The sequence below is a fragment of the Plecotus auritus genome, assembly GCF_963455305.1.
Source record: "Plecotus auritus genome assembly, chromosome: X".
Taxonomy (NCBI): Eukaryota; Metazoa; Chordata; class Mammalia; order Chiroptera; family Vespertilionidae; genus Plecotus; species Plecotus auritus.
The window spans coordinates 24,877,723-24,903,642 of NC_137784.1; the positions used below are offsets into that span (position 1 = coordinate 24,877,723).

At 39.2% G+C, this 25,920-nt stretch overlaps 1 protein-coding gene across 1 annotated transcript in view; it reads right to left on the reverse strand.

Annotated features, from left to right (window-relative positions):
* DMD (dystrophin) overlaps positions 1-25,920 on the reverse strand; it is a 2,407,712-nt gene that overhangs the window by 1,564,097 nt on the left and 817,695 nt on the right. Inside the window, 2 exon segments of the mRNA XM_080651877.1 lie at positions 1,691-1,836; positions 24,539-24,719. Coding sequence (XP_080508003.1) covers positions 1,691-1,836; positions 24,539-24,719 — 327 coding nt within the window.

Consider the following 25,920-nt stretch of genomic DNA (forward strand, 5'->3'; position numbering starts at 1 on the left):
TTCACCAGTTCCCTTTATTAGCTCTAAAAATTAATTCTGAGTTTTCCACTGCTGTGAATTATGTTTATGATCTATCATCTGCCTATATCTGAGTACATTCTGGTTATTTCCATAAGATACAGACTTCATAGAAATAGTATTCATGTGTACAGTTAAATGAATTATTTTATGTTGTTAGGAGGTACTAAAAAGTTTTCCTCAGTTATTCAATTTACATTCCCACTAGTATGTGAGAATGTATCTCATTGCTAACAGACCTCCACTTATCTCTTTCAGATTTTTTAAACTTAGTATGGGGAAAATGGTATCTCATTTTGTACATTTGTACTTCATCCTTTACAATTTGAGTTACAATTTTTCATAGGTTTAATGGTCACTTATGTGTCTTATTGGTGATTTTTTTATTAATTTCTTTTTCCCTTATGCAGATAAATATTTTCTTTGGTCTTATTTTTCTTTTAAATTGTCTCTGATATTTGTATAATCTTTATGATTGCTTCCATTGATTTTTATGCTTCATCATATGCTTTTAAAGACTTACATTAAAAATATCTACAAAATTTATGATTAAAATGTTTTTGAACTTTTTAATGTATGCGACATTTTGTTTTGGTATAACATTTGATGCCAAGTTCTAACTTCATTTTTTTTAGTTAATATATTTTCTCAATAATATTTATAAATAACATTCTCATCTTCACTGTCTTTTCAGTAAAAATGTACTTTTCCACTCATCTATGTGCCATTTCTTGTGTACTTAATCCACTCCCCTAGTTGTTGTACCTTTGAACTCTTTTTCTAAATGTTTATAGTTGTATGAAGTCACATATTGTCTAAGGTAAACTTTGGCATCATTCCCAAGTATTAAAAAAACTGACATAAAGTGAAAAGAAGATTAAACAGTTATAGTTTTTTTAGACTAAATACTCTAAATAGAAAAATATACACTGGGAAATGGTTTTTAGAAATGTATTTGAACAATACTTTTAAAATTACTATTTTAAGAAATATTGTTTAATTCTTTAAAAAGAACTCAATATACAAAGTTAAATTCTTAATCTTTGTTCTTAATCTAATTCTCAAAATACAGATATATTATTTCAACTACTAAAAATAACTAATGAGAATGTTTTCACATATTTTAAATTTGATTGGATATACAACCCAGGCTGTTCATAGATAGTAGGAAAAGTATTCTAAAATCTCTCACAAATTATTTTATTTTATTTTATTTCCCAAATAAGTATTTAATTTCCCAATATAAAGCTGTTAAAACCCAAATAACTAACCACAATATTACATAAAACTGGTGTTTAAATTAAAACTAATTTTATAACTATTGATTTAACTTTTTTGTTTGGAAATATTAATAAGTCAGCAAGCAAAGGTAGAAAATAATACCATAGCTTTTATAATAATCCAAATGTGGCTAAAATATATACTAAATGAGAAAGAATATACTTCATAAGTAGACCATATCACTGTCTTTAAAGATGGCATTTTTATCTTATAAGCACAAATAATTAATGTATTGCATTTTAAGTCTTTTATCTTCATTTATCCAACTGATAAACTATTGTACTTGCCACAAGTACTTTAATTCTAATATTATTTTAAAGTTACACCAATGTGATTGCTTGTGACATTATATCTACACTGTATTGTTTAAGACAGTCAAATATTCACAGACCTGTAACTCCCCGAATCTCTGCTCCATGATTTCATATTCAGTGACGGTAACCTGAGGTATAGAGAGTTTGCTTTCTGACTGCTGGATCCACATCAGGATGGTAGTCATGGTCTCCTGATAGCGCGTGGGTGGCAAAGTGTCAAAAACTTTATCAAAAAGGGGGGGGGAGAGAATAATTTAATAAATTTAAACATCATTTTCCTATATTGTCCGAAAATTCAATCATCCTACTAATTGCAAACATTAACAAAATGTGAAAAACTGAAAATGCAGATTAGAATAGGAAGACATAGTCATGTTAAAGATATATTCCTTCTTCATGCCTGATATTTTGACATAAACTATGCATCTATTACATTGAAACCTCATATCAGCCTTGCAAGATTTGCATTGCTAAATTCATTTTTTAAGGTAAGAAATTCAATAAACAAAGAAACTGAGTAATTTTCCAAAGGTAGCTCAGATAGAACTTGGAGAATATGAGTAGAGTCCACATATATTTGATTTTGAAGGCCAATGTCCTTTTGTTTTAGCAATTTGCCTTTGTGGACAAATATTGTTATTTATAGCCCTTAATATTTTTAAAAATTTTATTGAATTTATTAGGATACATTGGTTAATAAAATTACATAGGTTTCCAGTGTAAAGTTCTATAATACATCATCTGTGTATTGTATTGTGTTCACCACCCCAAGTCAAGTCTCCTTCCATCACTATTTATCTCTCCTTTATCCTTTCTACCTGCCCTCACCTCCTTTTGCCTCTGGTAATCATGATATTGCTGTCTGTGTCTTTGAAGGGAGAGGGAGAGAGAGAGACAGGGAAAAACATCAATGGGAGAGCAAAACATTGATTGGCTGCCCCCTGCAGGCCCCCTACTGAGGATTAAGCCCACAACCTAGGGATGTGCCCTGGCTTGGAATTGAACCGGCAACCTTTTGGTGCACTGGTCAACACCCTACCTACTAAGCCACAGAGGCCAGGGCTATGAGTTGTTTGTTTTTTAGTTGTTGGGTTTTTTTGTTTTGTTTTGTTTTGCTTAATACCTTCACTTTTTCACCCAGTCCCCTAGACCCATTCCACTCTGACATCTGTCAGTCTGTTTTCTGTATTTATGAGTTTGTTTGTATTTTATTTATGTTGTTCCTTAGATTCTACATATAAGTGAAATCATACATTATTGGTCTCTCTTACTGACTTATATAAAATTATATCATGTCACCTCTAATTTTACTTAAAAAATCACTTTACATGTGTGTAGTATATGCCAGAGACTCTAAGAATTACCACACACATTATCATTCTTTTTTTTTCTTTTTTAAAGTATGTTTTTATTGATTTAGAGAATGAGGAAGAGAGAATAATAGAGATAGAAACCTGGATGAGTGAGAAACATCGATCAGTTGCCTCCTGCATGCTCCCTACTGGGGCCAGCAATCCAGGCATGTGCCCTGACCTGGAATCAAACTGGTGAACTCTTAGTTCCTGGACCAATGCTCAATCATTTAGCCACACTGGTCAGGCAATCATTCTTAATTCTTAAAACAAACTTATGAGATACACATTTTTATTCTCATTTACAGTTGAGAAAACTGAGGCTATTAAAAAAAAATGGCCAACTAGTTTGCTCACGGTTAAGTATCTAACATTAGCAGGGGTGTGGAACATCTGGTCCTTGGGCCATATAAGGGCAGCAAAATCATTTGGTCTAGCATTACAGTGAGTTAATAAAATGTTTGACCAAATACAGCAGGCTAATTTTTAAGTTGATACTTTTGTATGGCCCCTTAATGATGTTATAAATATCCAAATGGCCCTTGGCAGAAAAAATATTTATATTAGTTTCAGGTGTTACAGCATAGCGGTTAGACATTTATGTAATTTACGAAGTGATAGTCCCGATAAGCCTTTACAATATTATTACAAAGTGATACTCCCAATAGTTATTACAATATTATTAACTATATAATATTTTATTTTTAATAGATTGTATCTGAGTTTCACTTCTCTATACCAATTCCCTTTACACTAAATGAGAGGAATATAGGAAAGTACTTTGCATGCTACTTAAGGGTTTTCAAATGGAAAATATATTTTAGAGAGTATATTAGAAATACAAACATTGAGAATTTTACTCAATGAGCTTATATTTATTTGGGAGTTCATACCCAAGTTTTCCTTAATAGGCTTTATTTAATCTGAGCACTTCTGATTTCTTATTGAAAGATCTCTGTGGTACTTGAAATCTCACTGTTTTCTTTCATACAAATAATGTATTTCTCTCTCTACTAACTAGGTACATTTATTTGAATGCTAGGTAATTACTAATAAACAAAAGTAAAGAGGAATCTTATAAATAGTAGTGAAATAAATGAGTATTTAGTTATGATGAATCCAAGAGATTTGTCTGAGAAGACATCTGAGCAAGTGATCTAGAAGGAGAAGGATCTACCTATAGAAGCAACGGTGTATGTTGGATAGAATATAAGCTGCATAAAGTGTGGTTTACTTAAACTTGAACATGTGCATAATGGAAACAAATGCTTGTTTCCTTTGTGGCAGTGGCTGGGACAAACATGCATTATAAGCTTTCCAGAGGTGATATGAACCGATCCAATTTTATCCAAATGATGTATATATGTCAAGGGGGAGAGACAAGTTCATAAAGATACTGGAATGATTTATTAGAAAAATATCAACAAGTTTTTATGAACATCTAACAGGACTGCTTCCCCATTTTGTTTTTGCAGAAGAGAGGCTGTGTAGCAGGACAATTGGCAAGTCTGCTTTGGAATTGGCTCTCCACTTACAAGCTTTGGGAAATTACTTAACATTTTAGCATCTTAGACCTCATTTATAAAAAATGGGGATGTTGGTACTTTTGAGAGAATTAATTGAGGTGATTTATTATTGCTTCATTCAGCCAATATTTATTCCATGCTCTGAGCACCAGGGATGAAAGAAATAAAAATTTCAAAAGGATCTATGAGTCTATTTTGTTTGTTAGGTAATTTTGTTCATTAGATTCCAGTATAAGTAAGATCATATAGCATTTGTCTTTCCCTGGGTTATTTCATTTAGCATAATACTCTCCAGGTCCATCCAGACAGTCACAAAGGTAAGATTTCCTTGTGGGTTTTTTTGTTTGTTGTTTGTTTGATTTTTGGCCGAGTAATATTAGAGAACAGATTGATAGCTGTCAGAGAGGGGCTTTGGGGGACTGGGTGAATAAGGTGAAGGTACTAAGCAAAAAAACACAAAAAAAACACACAAAAAAACAAAAGAACAAACAAACAAAAACTCATAGACTGACAAGGGGGTGGGGGAAATAGAAGAGGGTAAAGGAGGATAAATGGTAATATAAGGAGACTTAACTTTGGGTAATGAACCCACAATACAATATACATATTATATATTTTAGAACTGTATGCCTGAAACCTATATAATTTTATTAACCAATATTATCCCAATAAATTCAATAAAAATATAAACATTTTAAAATTTTCAAATGCAAAGTCAAGACTTTTATGATGCTTAAAAACTAATTGATGAGTCAGGAAATGAACAAATAAAAACATTGTAATGACTAATGAAAATAAATGGCAATGAAGAAAAGGTAAGGTATGAGGGGAAATATCCTTTTAGATAATGTAATAAAACTAAATTAAGATAGAAAGTTAGATATAAAATGTTGGAATAAATGAGGACCTACCCAAAGGATAGTAGGCCATCACTAGTTTAGCAATACAGGAAACCACTACCATTCCCAAGGTTAGAGGGACAAAGGGAAGAGTTGAAGATGGTGTTACTAGAAACCAATAATTTGGACCACCCACCAGGAGATGAACTCACAGGTAGTTTCCCTTTGGGAATGTAGCATCCCTGAGGAATGCTGTTTCTAGAGAGAGCTAGAATCTTGGAAGATTCATTCTCAGTAACTGATGAAGATGCATCTTAAAACAATCAGAGGGAAAGAGAATATTCTAGTTTTTCTCTTCTTACATTCAATACCCTCCATGTACCAACCACTGGCTAAACCAAGCAGGTAGTCAATTTAAAAAAGGGATCCTGGGAAGTGTCATTTTCATCGGAAGAGCCAGGAATGGCACTGAGGACAGACAGACAAATGATAGGCATGGTGGTGAGAGTGAGGGTAGGCATAGGGGGGAAGGAAAATAATTTGAGAGGGGTGCCAAAGAATATCCACGTTTTTTACAATATTTTTTCTTAAGTTTAGTGATTCAGAATGCAAATTTTTTCATTATTTTAAACTTTTCCATGTTATAGAAACTCTGAATATAATACAATATTAACAAATGTAATCAAATTAAAGTAAATATAGTAAAAAGAAACAAAGTGACTACCAGGGGTGGGCAAACTTTTTGACTCGAGGGCCACAGTGGGTTCTTAAACTGGACCGGAGGGCCGGAACAAAAGCATGGATGGAGTGTTTGTGTGAACTAATATAAATTCAAAGTAAAGGAGCGGAGGGGAGAGCAAGACAACCGGATAGAACAGCCTGATCCGGCCCGCGGGCCGTAGTTTGCCCATGGCTGGACTAGACAGTGAACAAAAAGGCCTCTCTGTGGAAGGGTAACTTGACCAGAGACTTAAAAGAAGTGAAGGGAGCCCAGCTAGTGTAGCACAGTGGTTGAGTGTCAACCTATGAACCAGGAGGTCACAGTTCGATTCCCAGTGTGGGTCATGAAGGAGGAAGCTGATTAATGATTCTCTCTCATCATTAATGTTTCCTTCTTCCTTCCTTCCTTCCTTCCTTCCTTTCTTTCTTTCTCTTTCTTTCTTTCTTTCTTTCTTTCTTTCTTTCTTTCTTTCTTTCTTTCTTTCTTTCTTTCTTTCTTTCTTTCTTCTTTCTTTCTTTCTTTTCTTTCTTTCTTTCTTTCTTTCTTTCTTTCTTTCTTTCTTTCCTTTCTTTCTTTCTCTTTCTTTCTTTCTCTCTCTCTCTCTCTCTCTCTCTCTCTCTCTCTCTCTCTCTTTCTTTCTTTCTTTCTTTCTTTCTTTCTTTCTTTCTTTCTTTCTTTCTTTCTTTCCTTCTTTCTTTCTTTCTTTTAAATCCTCACCTGAGGATATTTTTCCATTGATATTCAGAGAGAGTGGAAGAGAGAGAGAAAGACAGAGAGAAACATCGATGTGAGAGAGACACATCGATTGGTTGCCTCCTGCACGAGCCCTGACCAGGGCCTGAGCTGGGGAGGATATCGCAACCAAGGTGCGTGCCCTTGACTGGAATCGAATCCAGGACCCTTTGGTCCGCAGGCCAACTCTCTATCCACTGAGCCAAACTGGCTAGGGCCATCACTGATGTTTCTCTCTCTTTCTCCCTCTCCCTTCCTCTCTGAAATAAATTAAAAATATATCTATTTTTTAAAAGAATGAAAAGAAGTAAAGGGAGCCATATGACTATTGAGAAGAAAGGTTTTCTAGATGAGGAATAACAAGTGTAACAGTCCAGGTGCAGGATCATTCCTAGTATTGTAGGAGCATAGCAAGGAGGCAAGTGTGGCAAGGCTGAGTGTGGGTGGACATGAGGGCAAAGATGTCTTTGGGAACTATGATCCTGAAGGACCTTGCAAACCATAATAAGTTGCTAGATTTTATTCTAAATTATTCTATATTTGCTAATTCCTATGTCTGCTGCTGGGGACATACTGGTACCATATTTGCTATTATTATTAGCCAGAAGAGAGACATGACACAACAGGAAAGTGAAGGAGACACATTCAGCAATAAGTATAAATTGTTAGAGTTTTAACTCAACAAAAAGGAGAATGTCCTTGTAAGGGAGGGAACAAGGCTGAATAGAGACACTCATGTTCTTTCATTCGAGGGGAATGGTGGGTTTCTCTGAGCTAATGTTGCATTCTAGAGAACCAGATCAATCGCCAAAACCAAGACACTGATTTACAAACATTCACAGATGCAGGCACGTGCACAAACATGAATCCACCTGTGGACACACACAATGCACACACATTAATACGCTGAAGCACGCAGTGAATTTAAAAGTTAGTTAACACTTCATCCTGGAAAGAGAATCATGATCAGATCAAAAATTAAATAATACTACTACTACTAATAAAGGGAAATGGTAGAAATTATTAAAGGGTTTTATTTTTTTATTTTCAGGTTTAAACTTAGAATATTGGATAATACTTTATCATATTGCACAGAATATCTAACCATGTATTTGGAAAAACATTTAGATTATCTTGAGGATAATCTTGGCATTAGTAGCATCCTGGGGAAAGATTAAATTGTACCAACATCGACTGAGAAAATAAAGATTTTCAGATTTGCCAGCTTATCACTAAAGTGATAAGGTAGTATGAACATGCTAGAAGTATAAAAGTTACATAACTCTTAAGTATGTTTTATAATAGTATAGATCGCTCAAAACTCAGCATTCATCTATGTATAGACCAAGAGTGGGAGGGAAGAAGGGAGACAGATAGGCAGGTAAGTAGGTAGGCAGATAGGTAGACAGATACATAAACTAGCTAGCCTTTTCCATCCAAGCATTCATCTTAGATTACAATTATACAAATACCAGTTTGATTACATTATTAATGGCTGTGCATTTCCCTAGATTACAAGCATAGCTAAAGAAAGGAGTGTGTGGTTCTATCCCCAATAGTGATCTATCCCCAATAACAAGTATGGTGCCATACAAGGAATCAGTATTTATTGAATGAATAAGTGTAGGTTGGAAAGTGTAACCTTGAGCACAAAGAAAGCATGCATTTGCCATGTGGATAGGAAGAAACCAGTGTTTGGGGTAACCTAGACCCTGAACAAGAGGAAAACAAATTTAACTAGAGAATTTAACACTCTTTTCATCCTACCTATAAAATATTTCTAATCCCCATGTAACTGTCTAAACTCTGGATAGCTTAAATTGAATTTTGAAAAACCATTTGTCCCTCTTTTCATTTCTCACTTCATTGGTTTCCAGACTGCCAAGGTAGACTTCCTTTAATTTCAATGATTTCTATGTCTAGCACAATTACTTTCTAAATTTAAAGTGTGTCAGTCAGGCTAATTAACAAATAGTAAAAAAAATTATGTTGTAACTCATATGGTAAATAGAATGTGTGTATGTATGTGCATATGTGTGTACATGTTTGGTTTTCTCCAAAAAGTTTTGAGAAATCTATACTATTATAACACATGTTCTAAATCCTATCATTTTGGACTAGAACAATTGATAAACAATCTTTATTACATCCTAAAAGGCAATGTCAGATGTTAGTTCATGTTTCTATGGTTAAATGAGCACCACTGCATGAAAACTGTTATACACCTCTCTCTATCTCTCTTTCTCTATCAAGCTCTCTAAATCTCTGTGTATATCTGTGTGTGTGCACACATATATATGAATATGAGAAATATATATATATTAATTACAATTTTCAACTATTTATTGCTAATTAAATTTCAGCCTTTATGACAGAGATATGATAATGAAAAACAACAAAATCCCTGAATTCATTGATTTCACAAATTACTCACAGAGCCAGATAATATTCTAATATAGTTTTTATCAAATTGGAATTAATTTTATAAAAGGGAAATATAGAATGTTATGACAAGACATAATAGGAACATAAGCTATAGACTGGGAACTCATAAGGATTAACTTTTGAGCAGATATATGAGGCAAAAAGAATTAGTTATTTCAAGACTTTGAGGAGAACATACACAGGCTCTAAGGTGGGGAATATCATGTCATCTTTGGGAAATGAAAGGGCAATATGAAATAGAGAAAAAATAAGCCTGAACAAGGCTGTGACTGGAGGTAGGCAATACTCATATTAGGAAGGGCCTTTAAGGCACCTTTAACTTAAGATAAAAAAGAAATCATTAAATGTTTTACACATAAAGCAGTTGACATGGTTAGGTTTGCTTCAAGTAAAATTGTTCTGTCTGAAATGTAGAAAATAGATTGTTCCATGTCAAGAATGGATGTGAGGAGACAAATTAGTGATCCAGGCAAGAAACCACAGTAGCTTGGACTAATATGACAGTAATGAATATGAAAAGAAGTTTGGATGTGATAGCTATTTAGGAGATAAAAATGCATAGGTTTGATCTTGTAGAGGGAAGCAGTGGTGGCCAAGAGCATAGGCACACAAACACCCAGACTGGCCTCTGACACCATCCCATATCTTGCAGGGAGCTGCTTGACATCCATAACCCACATGGGACCACCACTGCGCCTTGGCAGTGAGTGGTGTGGTACCTCCCCACAGGCTCCCAGACATCTTCAGTGAGAGCACGCCAGAGAGACCTCCCAAGCAGTGCCTCCTTGCCCACCTGCCTGGAAACTGCATCCCAGGATCCTGTGCTCCAGGACCCCATGCTGTGAGTGCAAGCTAGGGAGAACCCATGCCCCATCCCTGCCCTGGGGCCCAGGACCATGTTTCTGTTGCAACCCAGAGCCACCCGGCACATGCCCCACCCTGGGTCCCAGTACAATGCTGCCATTGCAACCTGGAGCCACCCAGCCCATGTCCCGCCCTGGGCCCTGGAACTGTACTGATGTTGTCACCTGGTATGCCTAACCACGGGTCACAGGACTGAGCTGCAAGTGTGCTGCCAGAGGGACCTAGGGCAACATCCTGCCATGGGTGCTGGGGCCACACAGCCATTGCATGCCAGAGGGCTCTGGGCCCTCACAAGAAGTCGCACACCAGAAGAACTGTGCACACATCCCTACGGACACCAAGCATCTGAAGCAGACAAATGAGGGACTAGATCCGTGGGAGAAGTGGGGTACAACTGAGAGCAGAAACAATAAAGGAGTGAGACTCAAGGCAAATCCAACCTCTGGGATGATGACTCCCAGAGCACTGGACTACTAAGGGCTTCAACCTCTCAGACCCCAAGCAGTGTGTCCAGGGCCAGAAAGAGACAGCAAAAATGGGGAGACAAAGAAACAATCCCCAAAGTAAAGAGGAGTAACCAGAAACAGAACTAAATGAAATAGAGGCTAGCAATATGTCAGAAAAAAATCAGAGAAATGGTTATAAACATGCTCAATCATCTCGAGGAGAAATTCATCAACATGTGTAAGAGTCACGAAGAAATGAAGAATGACATACCTGCAATAAAGAACACAGTGGAAGGTTTCAACAGTAGACTAGAAAAAGTGGAGGACCAAATCAGCAAGTTAGAAGACGGTAGGAAAACACCCAATCTGAACAGCAATTGTGAAAAAAAAAAAAAAACATTAAAAAGCAAGAGGAGAATTTAAGGGAGCTTCTGGACAACATGAAATGAAGCAACATCCCCATGATAGGGGTGTCAGTAGGAAAAGAAGCGGAGAGAATAATAGAAAACCTATTTGAAGAAATAATGACAGAAAACTTCCCTAATTTGGGAAAGAGTCACGCAAGCACAGAGAGGCCCAAAGAAGATGAATCCAAAAGATCCACACAAAAACACGTAGTAATTACAATTGCAAACATTAACGACAAAGAAGGAATCTTAAGGACTGCAAGAGACAGAAAGTTACCTATAAGGGATCTCCCATTAGACTATCAAATGACTTTTAAACAGAAACACATCAGGCCAGAAGGGAATGGAATGAAGTATACGAAGTGATGCAAAGCAATGGACTGAATCCAAGAATACTTTATCCAGCAAGGCTATCATTCAAAATTGAAGGAGAAATCAGGAGCTTCACAGATAAAAAAGGGCTAAGAGAGTTTATTACCACCAAACCAGCAATGCAAGAAATGCTAAAGGGTCTGTTGTAAAAGGAAGAAATAGAGAAAGAAGAAGGAACACAGTCATAAAGAATAAAAAAGGCAACAAACAAGTACCTATCTATAATAACCTTAAATGTAAGTCGATTAAACGCTCCAATAAAAAGACATAGGGTGGCTGAATTTATAAGAAAACATAACCCTTATATGACCCACCTCAGAACAAAGGACTCACACAAATTGAAAGTGAAGGGATGGACAACGTTTTTCTGGCAGTTAAAAGTGAATAAAAAAGGGAGAAATTGGCATTAATACAATCATAGTAGGTGACTTTAATACCTCATTGACATCAGTGGATAAATATTCTAGACAAAAAAAAAACAAACAGCAATCCTAAAGGACTCACTAGATCAAATGGAACTAATTGATATCTTTAGAACATTTCACCCCAAAGCTATGGAATATTCATTCTTCTCAAGTGCACATGGATACAGACAATAGGGGTGAAGGCAGGAGCTGTGGCCTAGGCTGGAAGAGGACAATGGAGGGAAAAGGCAACATATATAATATTTTCAACAATAAAGAGTTTTTAAAAAATGCATAGGCTTGGTGATTAAATGGGAGAGGGTGTGAGTGAGGGACAGAGTATCAAGGAGGATTCTGAGGTTCCTGATTATGCAACTCCATAGATGTTGACTCTTTTCTCTGATATTGGAGGGGCCAATGAGGAAATTAATGTTGGCTGTGGAGTTGCCCACCACAAGTTTACTGGGATGTAATGGATTTGCGATACCCTGAGACATCAAAATAGAAACATTAAGGAAGTAGACATATAAATCCAGAGGATAGCCCTAACTGGGTCCTCAATGGTAGAGCATCTGCCCTCAGACTTAGGGGACATGGGTTCAATTCCTGGTCAAGGGCACCAGCATGAGGCAACAAATCTATATCTATCTCTCACACATTGTTCCCTCTCTCTCTTTCTCTCTCTCTCTCTCCCCCTTCCTCCCTTCCACTCTCTTTATAAAATCAATGGAAAAATATACTTGGCTGAGGATTAACAAACAAAAATAAATAAATAAATTCAGAGGGTAGACCTGGGCTGCAGAAAAAATATATGATACTTGTTTATAATATCCAATTCAAACAAAGGATACTTTTACTCATCTATTTTCCCCTCTAGATATAAAAAATATTCATTATCCAACATGCTTTATCTTGTAGTAGCTGAACAGTGATTACAAACCACATGATTTATCTATTTAATACTGTAATATTTCATTTAATCCTGACATCTGTAATACTGTCAACAATAAAATAAACTTTAAAAAGTAATAAATAAATCAGAAATACTTGAGAATACTAGTGAAGATCTTCCAGTTCTGTTTCAGATTAAAAATACAAGTCTGGTACAGAAGCCAAATGCACTCAAGAGTAAACTCAATATGAGCCACTGTACCTACCAGTCAATGAAATGTATGTGGATGCTCCCCTTTGATCCTAATGTAGGAGCAGAACTAGTCCTGCTCCATCTAAAGAAATTCACTTTCTTCATTTTATGTATAAATCAAGATTAATAATCCAACTGATAATCTTGTCTTTACTGACATCAGAAAGACAATAAACATACCCAATTTAATAACCTACCAGCTTAAAAGATCACAAGAGTTCTATTGATATCATTTCGCCCATCCTCAGTCCATGAAAAAGTGGCCTGAGGATTCAAAATTTAGTCATATACTGCTTATAAATATACTAGAGGCCCAATGCACGAAATTCTTGCAAGGGCCTTGGCCCCCTCCGTTGCAGCAGCTGCCTCTGCCTCGGCCCCCCACCTGCCACCTGCTGTGGCTTTGTCCAGAAGGAAGGACTTCTAGAAGGATGTACAGTCTAATTAGCATATTACTCTTTTATTATTATAGATGATATTCATCTCAAAATATTCTTATGACAGTTTTTATTATTCTATTACTAAAGTATGACCTAAAAATATAGATGCCTTCTTAATGTTTTATGATTAGTGAAATACATTTTATAAAATTAAAATTAATATAAATGACTGTAGTTTTGAAAGCATTGTTGTGAATTATTGGGAAAGCAGATTTTAAGGGCCATTCATATGCATTACTGGTTTAACTTGAAGCCTTTCAGTACAGCTATATGAAGAATAAAAATGACAAGGTATGGACAATTGACATCTAAAATTGTAGTAGAGAAGTATGAAAAAAAATATGTGACTTTTGTTTAAAAATCTCCTCTGTTTATCCAATTGACTTAAAAGAGAGGGAGGCCTCAGAAAAAAAGAGAAAAAGAAGAGCAAAGGACAGAGCAGGAGAGACAAGGCAAAATCATTTAGTAATCTTTAAAAAGTCATGTGAGGAATTAAGTGCTGTATTTTCTGATATACATGAGATTATGTTAAGAGGTAAAAAAATTAAATCAAAGCAGTTGTGCTTCAGTATATATTATCATATACAGTGGTAGGAACAAATTGGTTTACAGTTGTGAGAGACAAACAGAGTATTATTATTTTTTAATTATTATGTGATGTTCCATAAGAACAACTGTAAACCTACATTTGCCCAGCCCTTTACATCAAGCATGTTAAATGAGTCATGCGGCCCATTGGCTGTGACTTTGACATGATTGCTGTACATGTTCTTGTGATGTGGGAATAATAAAAAATATTCTCAAAGGGCTGCCCTCTAAAGACCAAAGAAGATAATCTATTAAAAATTTCTTTGTAGACTAAAAATAACTATGAACATAGGATGCATTTTATCTATTAATATTATTTTCTCAATATCATTTTTGCCAGATATCTACCACCAATTCCTAATACTAATTTTAACCACTTAAAGTATACTTAAAAAGTCAAGGGTTTTCTTTCTTCTTTTTTTTAATTTTTATAATTGAATACTAGAGGCCTGGTGCACGAAATTCATGCACGGGGTAGGGGGGGTGTCCCTCAGCCCAGCCTGCACCCTCTCCAATCTGGGACCCCTAGAGGGATGTCTGACTGCCACCGGGATCGGGTCTAAACGGGCAGTCAGACATCCCTCTCACAATCCAGGACTGCTGGCTCCCAACTGCTCGCCTGCCTGCCTTCCTGATTGCCCCTAACCTCTTCTGCCTGGCAGCCTGATCACCCCCTAGCCACTCCCCTGCCAGCCTGATTGATGTCTAACTGCTCCCCTGCCAGCCTGTTTGCCCCCAACTTCCCTCCTCTGCCAGCCTGGTCACCCCTAACTGCCCTCCCCTGCAGGATTGACTGCCCCCAACTGCCCTCCCTTGCAGGCCTGGTTCCTCCCAACTGCCCTCCCCTGCTGGCCATTTTGTAGCAGCCATCTTGTGTCCACATGGGGGCAGGATCTTTGACTACATGGGGGCAGCCATCTTGTGTGTTGGAGTGATGGTCAATCTGCATATTACTCTTTTATTAGATAGGATAGAGGCCTGGTGCATGGGTGGGGGCCAGCTGGTTTGCCCTGAATGGTGTCCTGGATCAGGGTGGGGATTCCCTTGGGGCATGGGGCAGCCTGGGCGAGGGGCCTGTGGTGGTTTGCAGGCTGGCCACGCCACCCGGTGACCCAAGCAGAGGCCCTGGTATCTAGGATTTATTTATCTTCTATAATTGAAACTTTGTAGCTTGGAGCAGAGCCAAGCCTTCTGCTCCCTCCGTGGCAGCAGCCATTTCTGTTGGGATTTATGTATCTTCTATAATTGAAACTTTTTAGCCTTAAGTGGAGGCCAAAGCAGGCAGGGCTGCGGAAACTTGGCTTCCTCCATCGCTGGGGCAACCCTAGCCTCCTGCTCTCTCCAGCTCTGTGGCTGCTGCCATTTCTGTTGGGATTAATTTATCTTCTATAATTGAAACTTTGTAGCCTTAAGCAGAGACTTGGGCTGGCCTGAGTGTGCGGAAGGCTTGGCTTCCTCTATCATCAGGGAAACCCAAGCCTCCCTCTTGCTCTCTCTGTGGCGCAGCCATTTTGGTAGGGTTAATTTTCATACTCGCTCCTGATCGGCTTGTGGGCGTGGCTTTTGGGCATGGCTTGCGGGTGTAGCGGAGTGATGGTTAATTTGCATATTACTCTTTTATTAGATAGGATACAGGGTGGGCAAAAGTAGGTTTATAGTTATGAGTACATGAAACAGTTTATTTTTATATTATTATTTATTAATTACTAGGGGCCTGGTGCATGAAATTCATGCACTGGTGGGGGTCCCTCAGCCAAGCCTTCCCCCTCTCACAGACTGGGAGCCCTCAGGAGATGTCCTACTGAAGGCTTAGGCCCTCTTCCCGTGGGGAGCTGGCCTAAGCCTCAGTCTGGCCTCCTTTTGTGGAGGTGAACAGGCTGATCAGGGGAAGGCACCAGCCCCATCACCCTGCTTTTGCAGCCACTACCAGGATCCACAGCTGCCAAGGTGTTTTCATCAACACAGACTCCAGTCCCTTCACCATGAAAAAATGACAACTTTCTTTAGGTATTTTCAAAATGTGTCTTTCATAGGATATGACCTTCCTTCCTTCCTTCCTTCCTTCCTTCCTTCCTTCCTTCCTTCCTTCCTTCCTTCCTTCCTTCCTTCCTTTCTCACCTGAGGATATGTTTCCATTGATTTTTAGAGAGTGTTGAAGAGAGAGAGAGGAAGAGACAGGGAGAAACATCAGTGTGAGAGGGACACTTTGATTGGTTGCCTCCTGCATGAGCCCCGACCTGGGCCCCAGCCAGGGAGGAGCCTGTAACCTAGGTACATGCCATTGATCAGAATCAAACCCAGACCCTGTGGTTGACAGGCCGAGGCTCTATCCACTGAGCCAAACCGATTAGGCCAGAATATGACATTTTGTAGCCCCTCCAGCAGCGGACCTTCATTTTTTTCTCCAGGAGTGTAGTGGAAAAATCCTAGATCACCTTCTTGGATTCTTATTACCCAAGTTACCAAGAACACTGAAAGTGGTGGTGTACAGGGAGCTTAGCCAATGAGCGGTCAGAAAAGGTGTTTACACTCGAACTGGTTTGGCTCAGTGGATAGAGCATCGGCCTGCAGACTGAAGGGTCCCAGGTTTGATTCCTGTTAAGGACATGTACTTTAGTTGGGAGCACATCCCCAGTGGGGAGTGTGCAGGAGGCAACTGATAGATGTTTCTCTCTCATTGATGTTTCTAACTCTCTATCCCTCTCCCTTACTCTCTGTAAAAAAATCAATTATATATATTTTTTAAAAAAGAAAAGGTGTTTCCTCTGTAGCCCATGCGCAGATGATCCCCTGTGTTGTGTCCACTGGGCTAGGGGTGTGTTCGTGGCTGCTGGGGGCATGCTCCCAAGCTCAGCGGCCCCGCGGTCACTGTGTCCACCGGACTGGGGTGCGTGAACCCGGGCTGAAAGTGGCTGCTTGTGCTTAGTGCCCCTGGCTGCTTCTCCTGGGACCAGCCAGCTTGGCGCACATGGCCACTCATCCCTGGACCCTGGCTGCTTGGCACCAGCGCCCATAGGCCACTCCTGGCCAGGAGCATTCTGGGACCCTGGCCGCTCAAGGCCTTCACGCGGGCCTACAGACTCAGAGCAGCCTGGGTCCCAAGAATGTTCCCAGGACACAGACCGCTCGGCGCCCACATATGCAAATTAACCCTCCATCTTTTTTGGGTTAATTTGCATACTCACTCCTGATTGGCTGTGGATGTCATGAAGATACAGTCAATTTGCATCTTTCTCTTTTATTAGTGTAGATGGTATTATTTATTTGTATTACAACTGCAAACCTATTTTTTAAAATCTTTATTGGTGAAAGTATTACATAGCTCCCTCTTTTCCTCCATTAACCACTTCCAGTCAGCTCCTCACCCAAGGTTTTGTTTCATTATGAGAATAGCAGCAAAGAAAAAAAGTAAAGAGGGAATTAAATAATATATAACATATGATGTAAATTATATATACATATATACATTATATATTTTATAAATCACATATAATCCATATTTAATTGATTATTAATTATATAAGACAAGTTTTATAAGAGTAAAATTATTAACAATGTTTTGGTAAATAAAGTAGAAGGGAGGATTTTTTATTTAGAGATAAATGGAGAAAAAATATGAGAGTTTTTGTAAATAACCATATATATGGAAGATAAAAAGAGGAAATACATAACAAAGATGGAAGTGTAGGTAAAAACTGGTACTTGTTGCTTCCCACAACCACATCAAAATTACAACTAAAACACAGAACAACCATCATTCAGAATCACCTGAAATTTCACCAGATGAAAGTCCTACAGCTAGAGAAGTAAAGAAGAAAGCACACCAAGACTGGTAGGAGGGGTAGAGGCATGGTACGGGCTGGTCTGACACCAACATGTGGAGATTTTTGTGTTTTTTTTTAATAAGGAGGGAGAGCTTGGCTGTGGAGGACTCCTGTGAGGAACAAGGGGCCCATCCCCACAACAGACAACGCAGCCCAGTCTTCCAGTGCCAGGAAGAAAAGTCCTTATAATGGGCTGTAAAAACCAGCAGGGACTGTGGCTAAGTGACAGGGATGCTGTTGGAGACCCAGGCTGTTCCTCTTAAAGGCTGGTGCATGAACTTACTCAGACTCAATCCCTTTGAGCTCCAGTGTTGGGGCAATAGCTTATGGGGATTCAGGGACATACGGGCAGGAAAGGGATGGTCTGGTATCAGAGCAAGAATTCATTTGCAGCTTTCTCCCAGACAGGGGTGCTCATAGAGGCCATTGTTCCTATGCTGAGATCTCCCCTATAGAAACATGTCACAAATGAAAGAACAGAAGAACTATCCAGAAAAAGAACTAAATGAAATGGAAGCAAGCAAAGTACTAGATACAGAGTTCAAAACAATGGTCATAAGGATACTCAAGAATCTTAATGAAAGCTTCAGGCTTCAACCTAATGGTTGAATTTAGTAAAAATTTCAATGATCTTGGTGAGATTTCATGAACCTTAGTGAGAATATCAAAGACATGAAGAAGGACTGTCAAAAATTAAGCATACACTAACTGAAACAAAGAATAATTTACAGGGATTCACAGTAGAGAATTCTGAGAACTAAATCAATGATTTAGAATATGAAGAAGCAAAAAACACACAATTAGAAGAGCAAAAAGAAATAAGTATCCAAAAATATGAAAATAGTTTAAGGAGCCTCTGAGACAACATCAAGCATACCATCATTCACATAATGGGGGTACCAGAAGGAAAAGAGAAAGAGTAGGATATTTAAAACATATTTGAAGAAATAACAACAGAAAACTTTTCCTACCTTGTGAAAGAAATAGACTTACAAGTCCAGGAAACACATAAAGTCCCAAACAAGAGGATTCCAAAGGGCCCACCCAAAGGCACATCATAATGAAAATGCCAAATGTTAAAGGTGAAGAGAGAATCTTAAAAGCAGCAAGAGAAAAGCAGTTAGTAAGAAGAATAAATAAAATATCAAAAATATGAACAACAAAATGACAATACATATCTACCAACAATTGAATCTAAAAATCAAAATAAATGAACAAGGAATCTAATGAACAAAATAAACTGATGAATAAAATAACACCAGCAGAATGGAAACATTTAACAGACTGACAAATCTCAAAGCGAAGGAAGGGGAGAGATTAACTACAGGACTTACCCTATATAATAAAGATGTAATATGCAAATGGTCATTACACCGTGAAGCATAATGACCGACCATGTAACGACTGGATCACGGATCAGCAGGAGGGTGGTGCAGTGAGCTACAAGTGGGTGGTGGAGAGCTACAGGAGGCAGCAGAGCAGCAAGCTATAAGGGGGGTGGGGGTGGAGGAACCTACAGGAGGGCGGAGCAGCGGGTGGAGAGCTACAGGAGGTCAGCAACTAGCTACTGGCTACAAGCAGGTGGTGGAGAGCTACAGGAGGGGTCATGGCAGCAAGCTATGAGGGGGGTGGGGGAGGGGGGCATGGGGAGCTACAGGAGGGCGGGGCAGCGGGCAGAGAGCTACCTGAGGGCAGCAGCAAGCTACTGGCGAGCTACTGGTGCACGGATTCGTGTGCAGGGCTACTAGTATACATATATGCATTACTTATGGACACAAACAGTAGGGTGGTGAGGGCCTTGGGCATAGTGGGAACCCAGTGAAGGAGGGCAGTGGGAAGGAAAAAGGGGTCAGCTGTAATACTCTCAACAATAAAGATTTTTTTAAAAAGAGAAAAAACATAATATGGATTGATATATTCATTGCTGTGTGGATAAAGCGTATATATTGCTATATATTACTGTTGTAGTATCTGTCAAATCTCAGTTATCAAACATCAATATTCTGAACATCCTATACAATAAAAGGTTAATATGCAAATAGACTGAACGGCAGAACAACAGAACAACTGGTAGCTATGACGTGCACTGACCACCGGGGGCACATGCGGAACATGTTGGGCATCAGCAATGGTGGGATGGTGGAGTAGGTGAGCAGGAATGCCAGATCAAGGTGGGGCACTGGTTGCTGTCATTGTGGTGAGCCTCTGGTGGTTACTGAAAATTCTTTTATCCTGCATGCTGCGGTCCCACCTGGCATTCACACCCACTGCCAGCACTGGTCCTGATCACACCCATTGCTGGTGCTGGAGCCACCGCTCACACCTGCTGCCAGCCCCGCTTGTACCCAGTCCCGATCACTTGGCCCCATCAGCAGGTGCAAGCGATGGCTGCTAGCCCCGATCTCTCCTGAGGGCTTCTCCACCTCCCCCTGCTCCTGAGGGGCGATCAGGGCAGCAGCCACCGCTCATACCCGCTAACAGCGTCGGCCCTGCTTGCACCCAATCGTTCCACACCATCAATGGGTGCAAGCAGGGCCAGCACTGTCAGTGGGAATGGGGCTTCCGGCAGAAGGAGACCAGGGGCTGTGGTGGGAGGGGCTGGGCGGGGATGCGGAGGATGGGTTGAGACCCACCCCTGTACCCACCACAGCCTCACAGCCCATTGTTCATTTCAAGTTACACAAATTTGTGCACTGGGCCCCTAGTCTTTAAAATAAACAGAAAAAAATTTGAACCTTAATATAATTAATAGGTACATGTAAATTAAAATATTTTCAGTGAATAAGCCTCTTGTTCTTACCAGTTACAGTATAACCATTTAAGGGAGGTTTATGGATTTATGAAAAGAAAAATTCATTATTGCTAAATAGGTCAGTGTTTGAAAATTTAGGACACTCACAATCTTCCCCAATTGCTTTTACTAGTATAGAGGCTCAGCAACAAGTATACTGAAATCCACTAGAGGGAGCTGACACTATTGTCAAGTTGTATTACCTGCTCTCTATCAGAAAAATAAAACCCTCAGAAAAAAGGATTTTAAATAAAAGAAAAAATGTACATTTATCTTTCATTTCATTCTGTTCTTTCCATGACCTCATCAAAAACAAAAATAAAAATCTAGGAAAATAGGGAAAGCTTCATATATAGCACTATACTGATTATAGAAATGTAATGTGGTAAATTCTTTGGATATTTACAACGAAAGGCAATTTTAAAAAGTGTTTTCTAACTTATTAAAGTTTTCGTAGAAAAGAAATATGTTCTTGTGCTTCTCATAACAAATTTGGGAAAGACATTTTTTTAAAATATTTTTATTGTAATACCTTAAAATCCAGTTTTATTCTATAATCCTTTATCTGTGCATATAAACATATGTATGTATGTGTATGGGTACCAAAAACTCACTAATGCTTAAAAGTGTTTATAAACGAGTCTGTCATAGGAATTTTTGCCTTAAAAAGTAAGCTGATGAGTATGGATATTTTGGACCAGACACTATGTATTAATATCACAAGAGCAAATTGGTGACAGACAAAAGAGATAACCTGAAAATTTTGCTAGTAAAATGGTAGGCATTTGCACAACTATTACATTGTTATAGCTTACTAGAGGCCTGGTGCACGAAAATTTGTGCACTCGGGGGGGGGGGGTGGGGCCTCAGCCTGGCCTGCACCATCTCACAATCTGGGACCTCTCGGATAGGGTCTCTATGCCTGGCCTGAGATCAGGACCTATCGGGGATTTCCTTCCCTGGGCTGCAGGCAGCTGGCCCCATCCCCGCCGCCACCACTACTTGCCATCTGTGGTGTGCTGCCCCCCCTCCCCTGCGACCAGTGGCCTCCCTCTACAGGCGACAGGTTGGGGTGTAATGGCTTGGCAGGCCTGGGCCTCCCTCTTTCTTTGCTGGGGGGCAGGGCCAGCCCTGCGAGGGGCCATCTGCCTACCTAATCACCTCTAACTACTTGCCTTCCTACCTGATCACCCCTAACCACTGGTCTGCCTACCTATTTACCCCTAACCCCTCTGCCTGCCTGCCTGATTGTTCCTTACTGCTTCCTTTGGGGCGGGGCCAGCACTGACTTACAGTTGGTCAGCCTCTGGCTGTTACTGGTCGTTTCGGCCCAGGATTTTTATATATTAGGATCATTAAATGAGAAAAAGATGATATTGTATAGTTAAAGTAAACCAATAGTAAAATGCAGCCCAAAGAATGATTTGTCCTTTGCTGATTTTCAGTTGCCACATGTATGCTACATCTATAATAATCTTCATATAATTCAACAAAAGTACTAATAAGATGCTCAGGTAAATATCTATATATATAAAGAGCAAGGGTCCGTAATGTCCAAAATGACCGAAGGTTCAACCAAACACTGGAAGTTAGTCCTGCAGTCAGCCACAGCGACCCAGCACTGACTGCTGAGGGTGCTGCAGTCAGGCCCGGATAGAGGCCGGGAGAGAAAAACAGGGTCTGATTATAGCCCCTGTGGCAGTCAGTGCTGGGTCGGCATGGGGGAAGTCAGTCCTGCAGTCAGTGAACATAGGGTCAATTAATATCTCTTTGAGAGGAGTTGAGAATATAAAGTACAGTGTAGAGCAATTACTTATATTATTTCACATAAAACCCTCTTCAATTAAGATATTTCCTTTATTTAAAATGTATCTTTATTGTTTAAAGTATTACAGATGTCCCTTTGTTTTAGTTTTTTTCCCCCATTGATCTCCTCCACCCTGCACCTGCCCCTTCCAGGCCTTCGCCAGACTATTGCCTGTGTCCATGGGCTATTCCTATCTAATACATAAAAATCTAGAAAGATTTAGAGAAAATAAAATAAAAGATATGCCAGGTAAATATTGAACAGAAGAGCTGAAGTTGCTGCATCAATACTGGATACAGTCTTGAAGCCAAAACACAACTCATGAGATAAAGTTAGTCATTGTAACATAACAAAAGGTTCATTTCACTAAAGAGATAAGATGGTTCCCAATACTTATACACATAATAGAACAGTGTGGGGGTTCAGAATGAGCCTCACCAAGATGTGTCTCAGTGGTACGCAGATTTTTGAGCTAAAGGCAGTTTTAGCTTCAGGCTCAAGTGAAAATTCTGTCCCTCCCTTTAACTAACTAAAAAAATTGAATTAGAGGCCTTGCCCATAATAAGACATTATACTATATAATAAAAGGCTAGTATGCAAATCGACTGAACAGGAGAACTACCAGTATCTATGACATGAACTGACCACCAGGGGGCAGATGCTCAATGCAGGAGCTGTCCCCTGGTGGTCAGTGTGCTCCCAACTCAACCAGAAGCCGGGCTCATCGCTGGCTAGCGCATTAGCGCTAAGCCATCAGTTGGATATCCCTTGAGGGTTCCTGGACTGCGAGACAGTGCAGTCTGGGCAGAGGGACTTCCCCTCTGAGTGCACGAATTTCATGCACTGGGCCTCTAGTCTATAATAATAAAAGTGTAGTATGCAAATCAACTGAATGGCCAAACAGAGGAACAACCATCTGAACGACCTTCCAGATGAAGCTTGGCCAAGGCAGCCGAGGCAGCCAGGGCTGCAAAGGCCTATTCTTGCACGAATTTCATGTATCAGGCCTCTAGTCCTATATATAAAGCAAAATGGATTTAACAACAACCCATTGACAGGGCTTCAAATAATCTTTTATTTCCTTCAATGTTAAAATAAACATGTTTGATGGTAAATGTTGAAACCTGTAAAGGAGAAGTTATACCTTTATAAAACAAATTAGTGGCCCGGTGCACAAAATTCATGCACGGGGGGGTGGGGGTGTTCCTCAGCCCGGCGTGCACCCTCTCTAATCTGGGACCCCTCGAAGGATGTCCTACTTCTGGTTTACAGGGATTGGGCCTAAACTGACAGTCAGACATCCCTCTCACAATCCTGGACTGCTGGCTCTAGCTGCTCACCTGCCTTCCTGCCTGCCTGATTGCCCTAACCACTCTGCCTGCTGACCTGCTCACCCCCAAATGCCCTCCCGCCAACCTGATCACCCCCAACTGCCTCCCGTGCCAGCCTGCTCACCCCCAACTGTCCCCCCGCTGGCCTTCTCACATCTAACTGCCCCCCTACTTGCATGCTCACTCCAAACTTCCCCCTGTGCTGTCCTGATCACCTCCAGCTGACCCCCACTGATGGCCTTCTCTCCCCCAACTGGCCCCCCTGCTAGTCTGCTTACCCCCAACGGCCCCTGCCATCCCATCCTGGCCTGATCACCCCCTGGCGACCCAAGGTCCCAGCCTCTCCTTTTTTTCTTTTTCTGTTTTTTTTCAGCGCCTCCTTGAGTGGAGGCCAAGGCTGGCTGGAAGCAAGTATCTAGGATTTATTTATCTTCTATAACTGAAACTTTGTAGCCTTGAGTGGAGGCCAGGGCCAGCCAGTGCAGGTGGAAGCTTGGCTTCTTCCATTGCCAGGGCAACCCAAGCCTCATGCTTGCTCCAGCTCCTTGGCCAGCAGCCATCTTGGTTGGGTTAATTTGCATACTCGCTCCTTATTGGCTGGTGGGCATGGCTTGTGGGCATAGTGGAGTAATGGTTAATTTGCATGTTTCTCTTTTATTAGTGTAGATGCTTTATTTATTCCTCACAGTCATGAAATTATTATGTGGGAAGGGAAGAGAAATCAAAACATAACATATTTTCCAGCAACAGTATTTCATTACTTGTTACTACAGGTTGTAGGGAAAGTGGTTCCTTTGATCAAAATTATTCTTTCATGTTAGTTCATTTATTTTCTGGATTAACAACTAATTTGTAAAATATCTAGTTAGCCATGTTAAGTATTTTTACTTACTTTTCTGTAGCTCTTTTTCTCTGGCCTGCACATCAGCAAAGACTTGGTTAAAATGATTTGTAAAGGCCACAAAGTCTGCATCCAGGAACATTGGCCCTTGTCCTTTCTCTTTCAGGGCTATGCTTTGAATTTTTAATCGCTCAATTTGAGGCTGAAGAGCTGACAGCCGGTTGACTTCATCCTGTACCATAATTTAGAGTATTAAAATAAATAACATTTTCCTGTGCAAGCATCACATTTTTGCAAAGGAAGGTGTTAAAAGGCACTTATGCAAGCTTAGCTTAATACCCTTATCAAAAAAATTGATAAGAAACATCCATGATGGCTTAGGCAAGCCTCTAGCACAGGTTCTCAATTTAATAATACCTGGGCTCTTCATTCAATAGATATTATCATATATAACTACCATTAAATTGCAAAATGAGTAGTAATTCATCAGAGCATTAATGGGTATGAATGTGTACAGGTGAAAAGTACTATGAATGACCTTATACTCTTTCCATAAATTAAACATGCATGTTCCTCTTATCTCAAAATTGTGTATCTTTGCTTCAAATTCTAAGTTCCTTTCATGAACATTTATTGTTTCTTTAAATTCATTTGTGTAGATGATAACTTATACATATCTACATATATTTACATACATACACTGTATTAAATTACAAAGATATGCTTATATATCAATATTGCATCTTTTACAAATTGATGCAATATTAACATATATACACACATATTGAAGTCTACAATTACCTATGTATCTTCTGTATGGTCTCATTACTTCCCCTGAATTAACAGGCAATTATGATTTTTTTATTTAGGGTGACTGCTTTTCTCTTGTAGTCATGGCATAGTTATTAATACCAGCCCTTTCACTTTCAAGAGTACCCTGATATGAATGTAAAATCATCTGGATAGTCTGCTGTGCTGTCCCATATAGTAGTCACTAGTCGCATGTGGCTACTGAGTGCCTGAACTGTGCTCAGTCCACATGGAGATGTGCTGTCATTATAAAACATCATTTGAAGACTTGGAATAAAAATATATAAATACAAAGTCTCATAAACAGTTTTAAATATTATGAAATCATGAGATGATAATATTTGTTATACACCAGGTTAAGTAAAATACATTATTGAAATTCACTTACCTGTTTCTTTTTCCTTTTTGAATGTCATTTCTAAAACATTTGAAATTACATATATGGCTCAAATTTATGACTTGCATTATATTTTCTTTGAAGAGTGCTGTTGTTGATATAAATGTTTTCACACTCTTTTGTTTCTAGTGGAGTAGTAATTTATATGCATGATACATATAAATTAAACTCAAACACATTTTAAAATTATTCTTAATAGTATTATTATCATGGTTGTTTATTTATA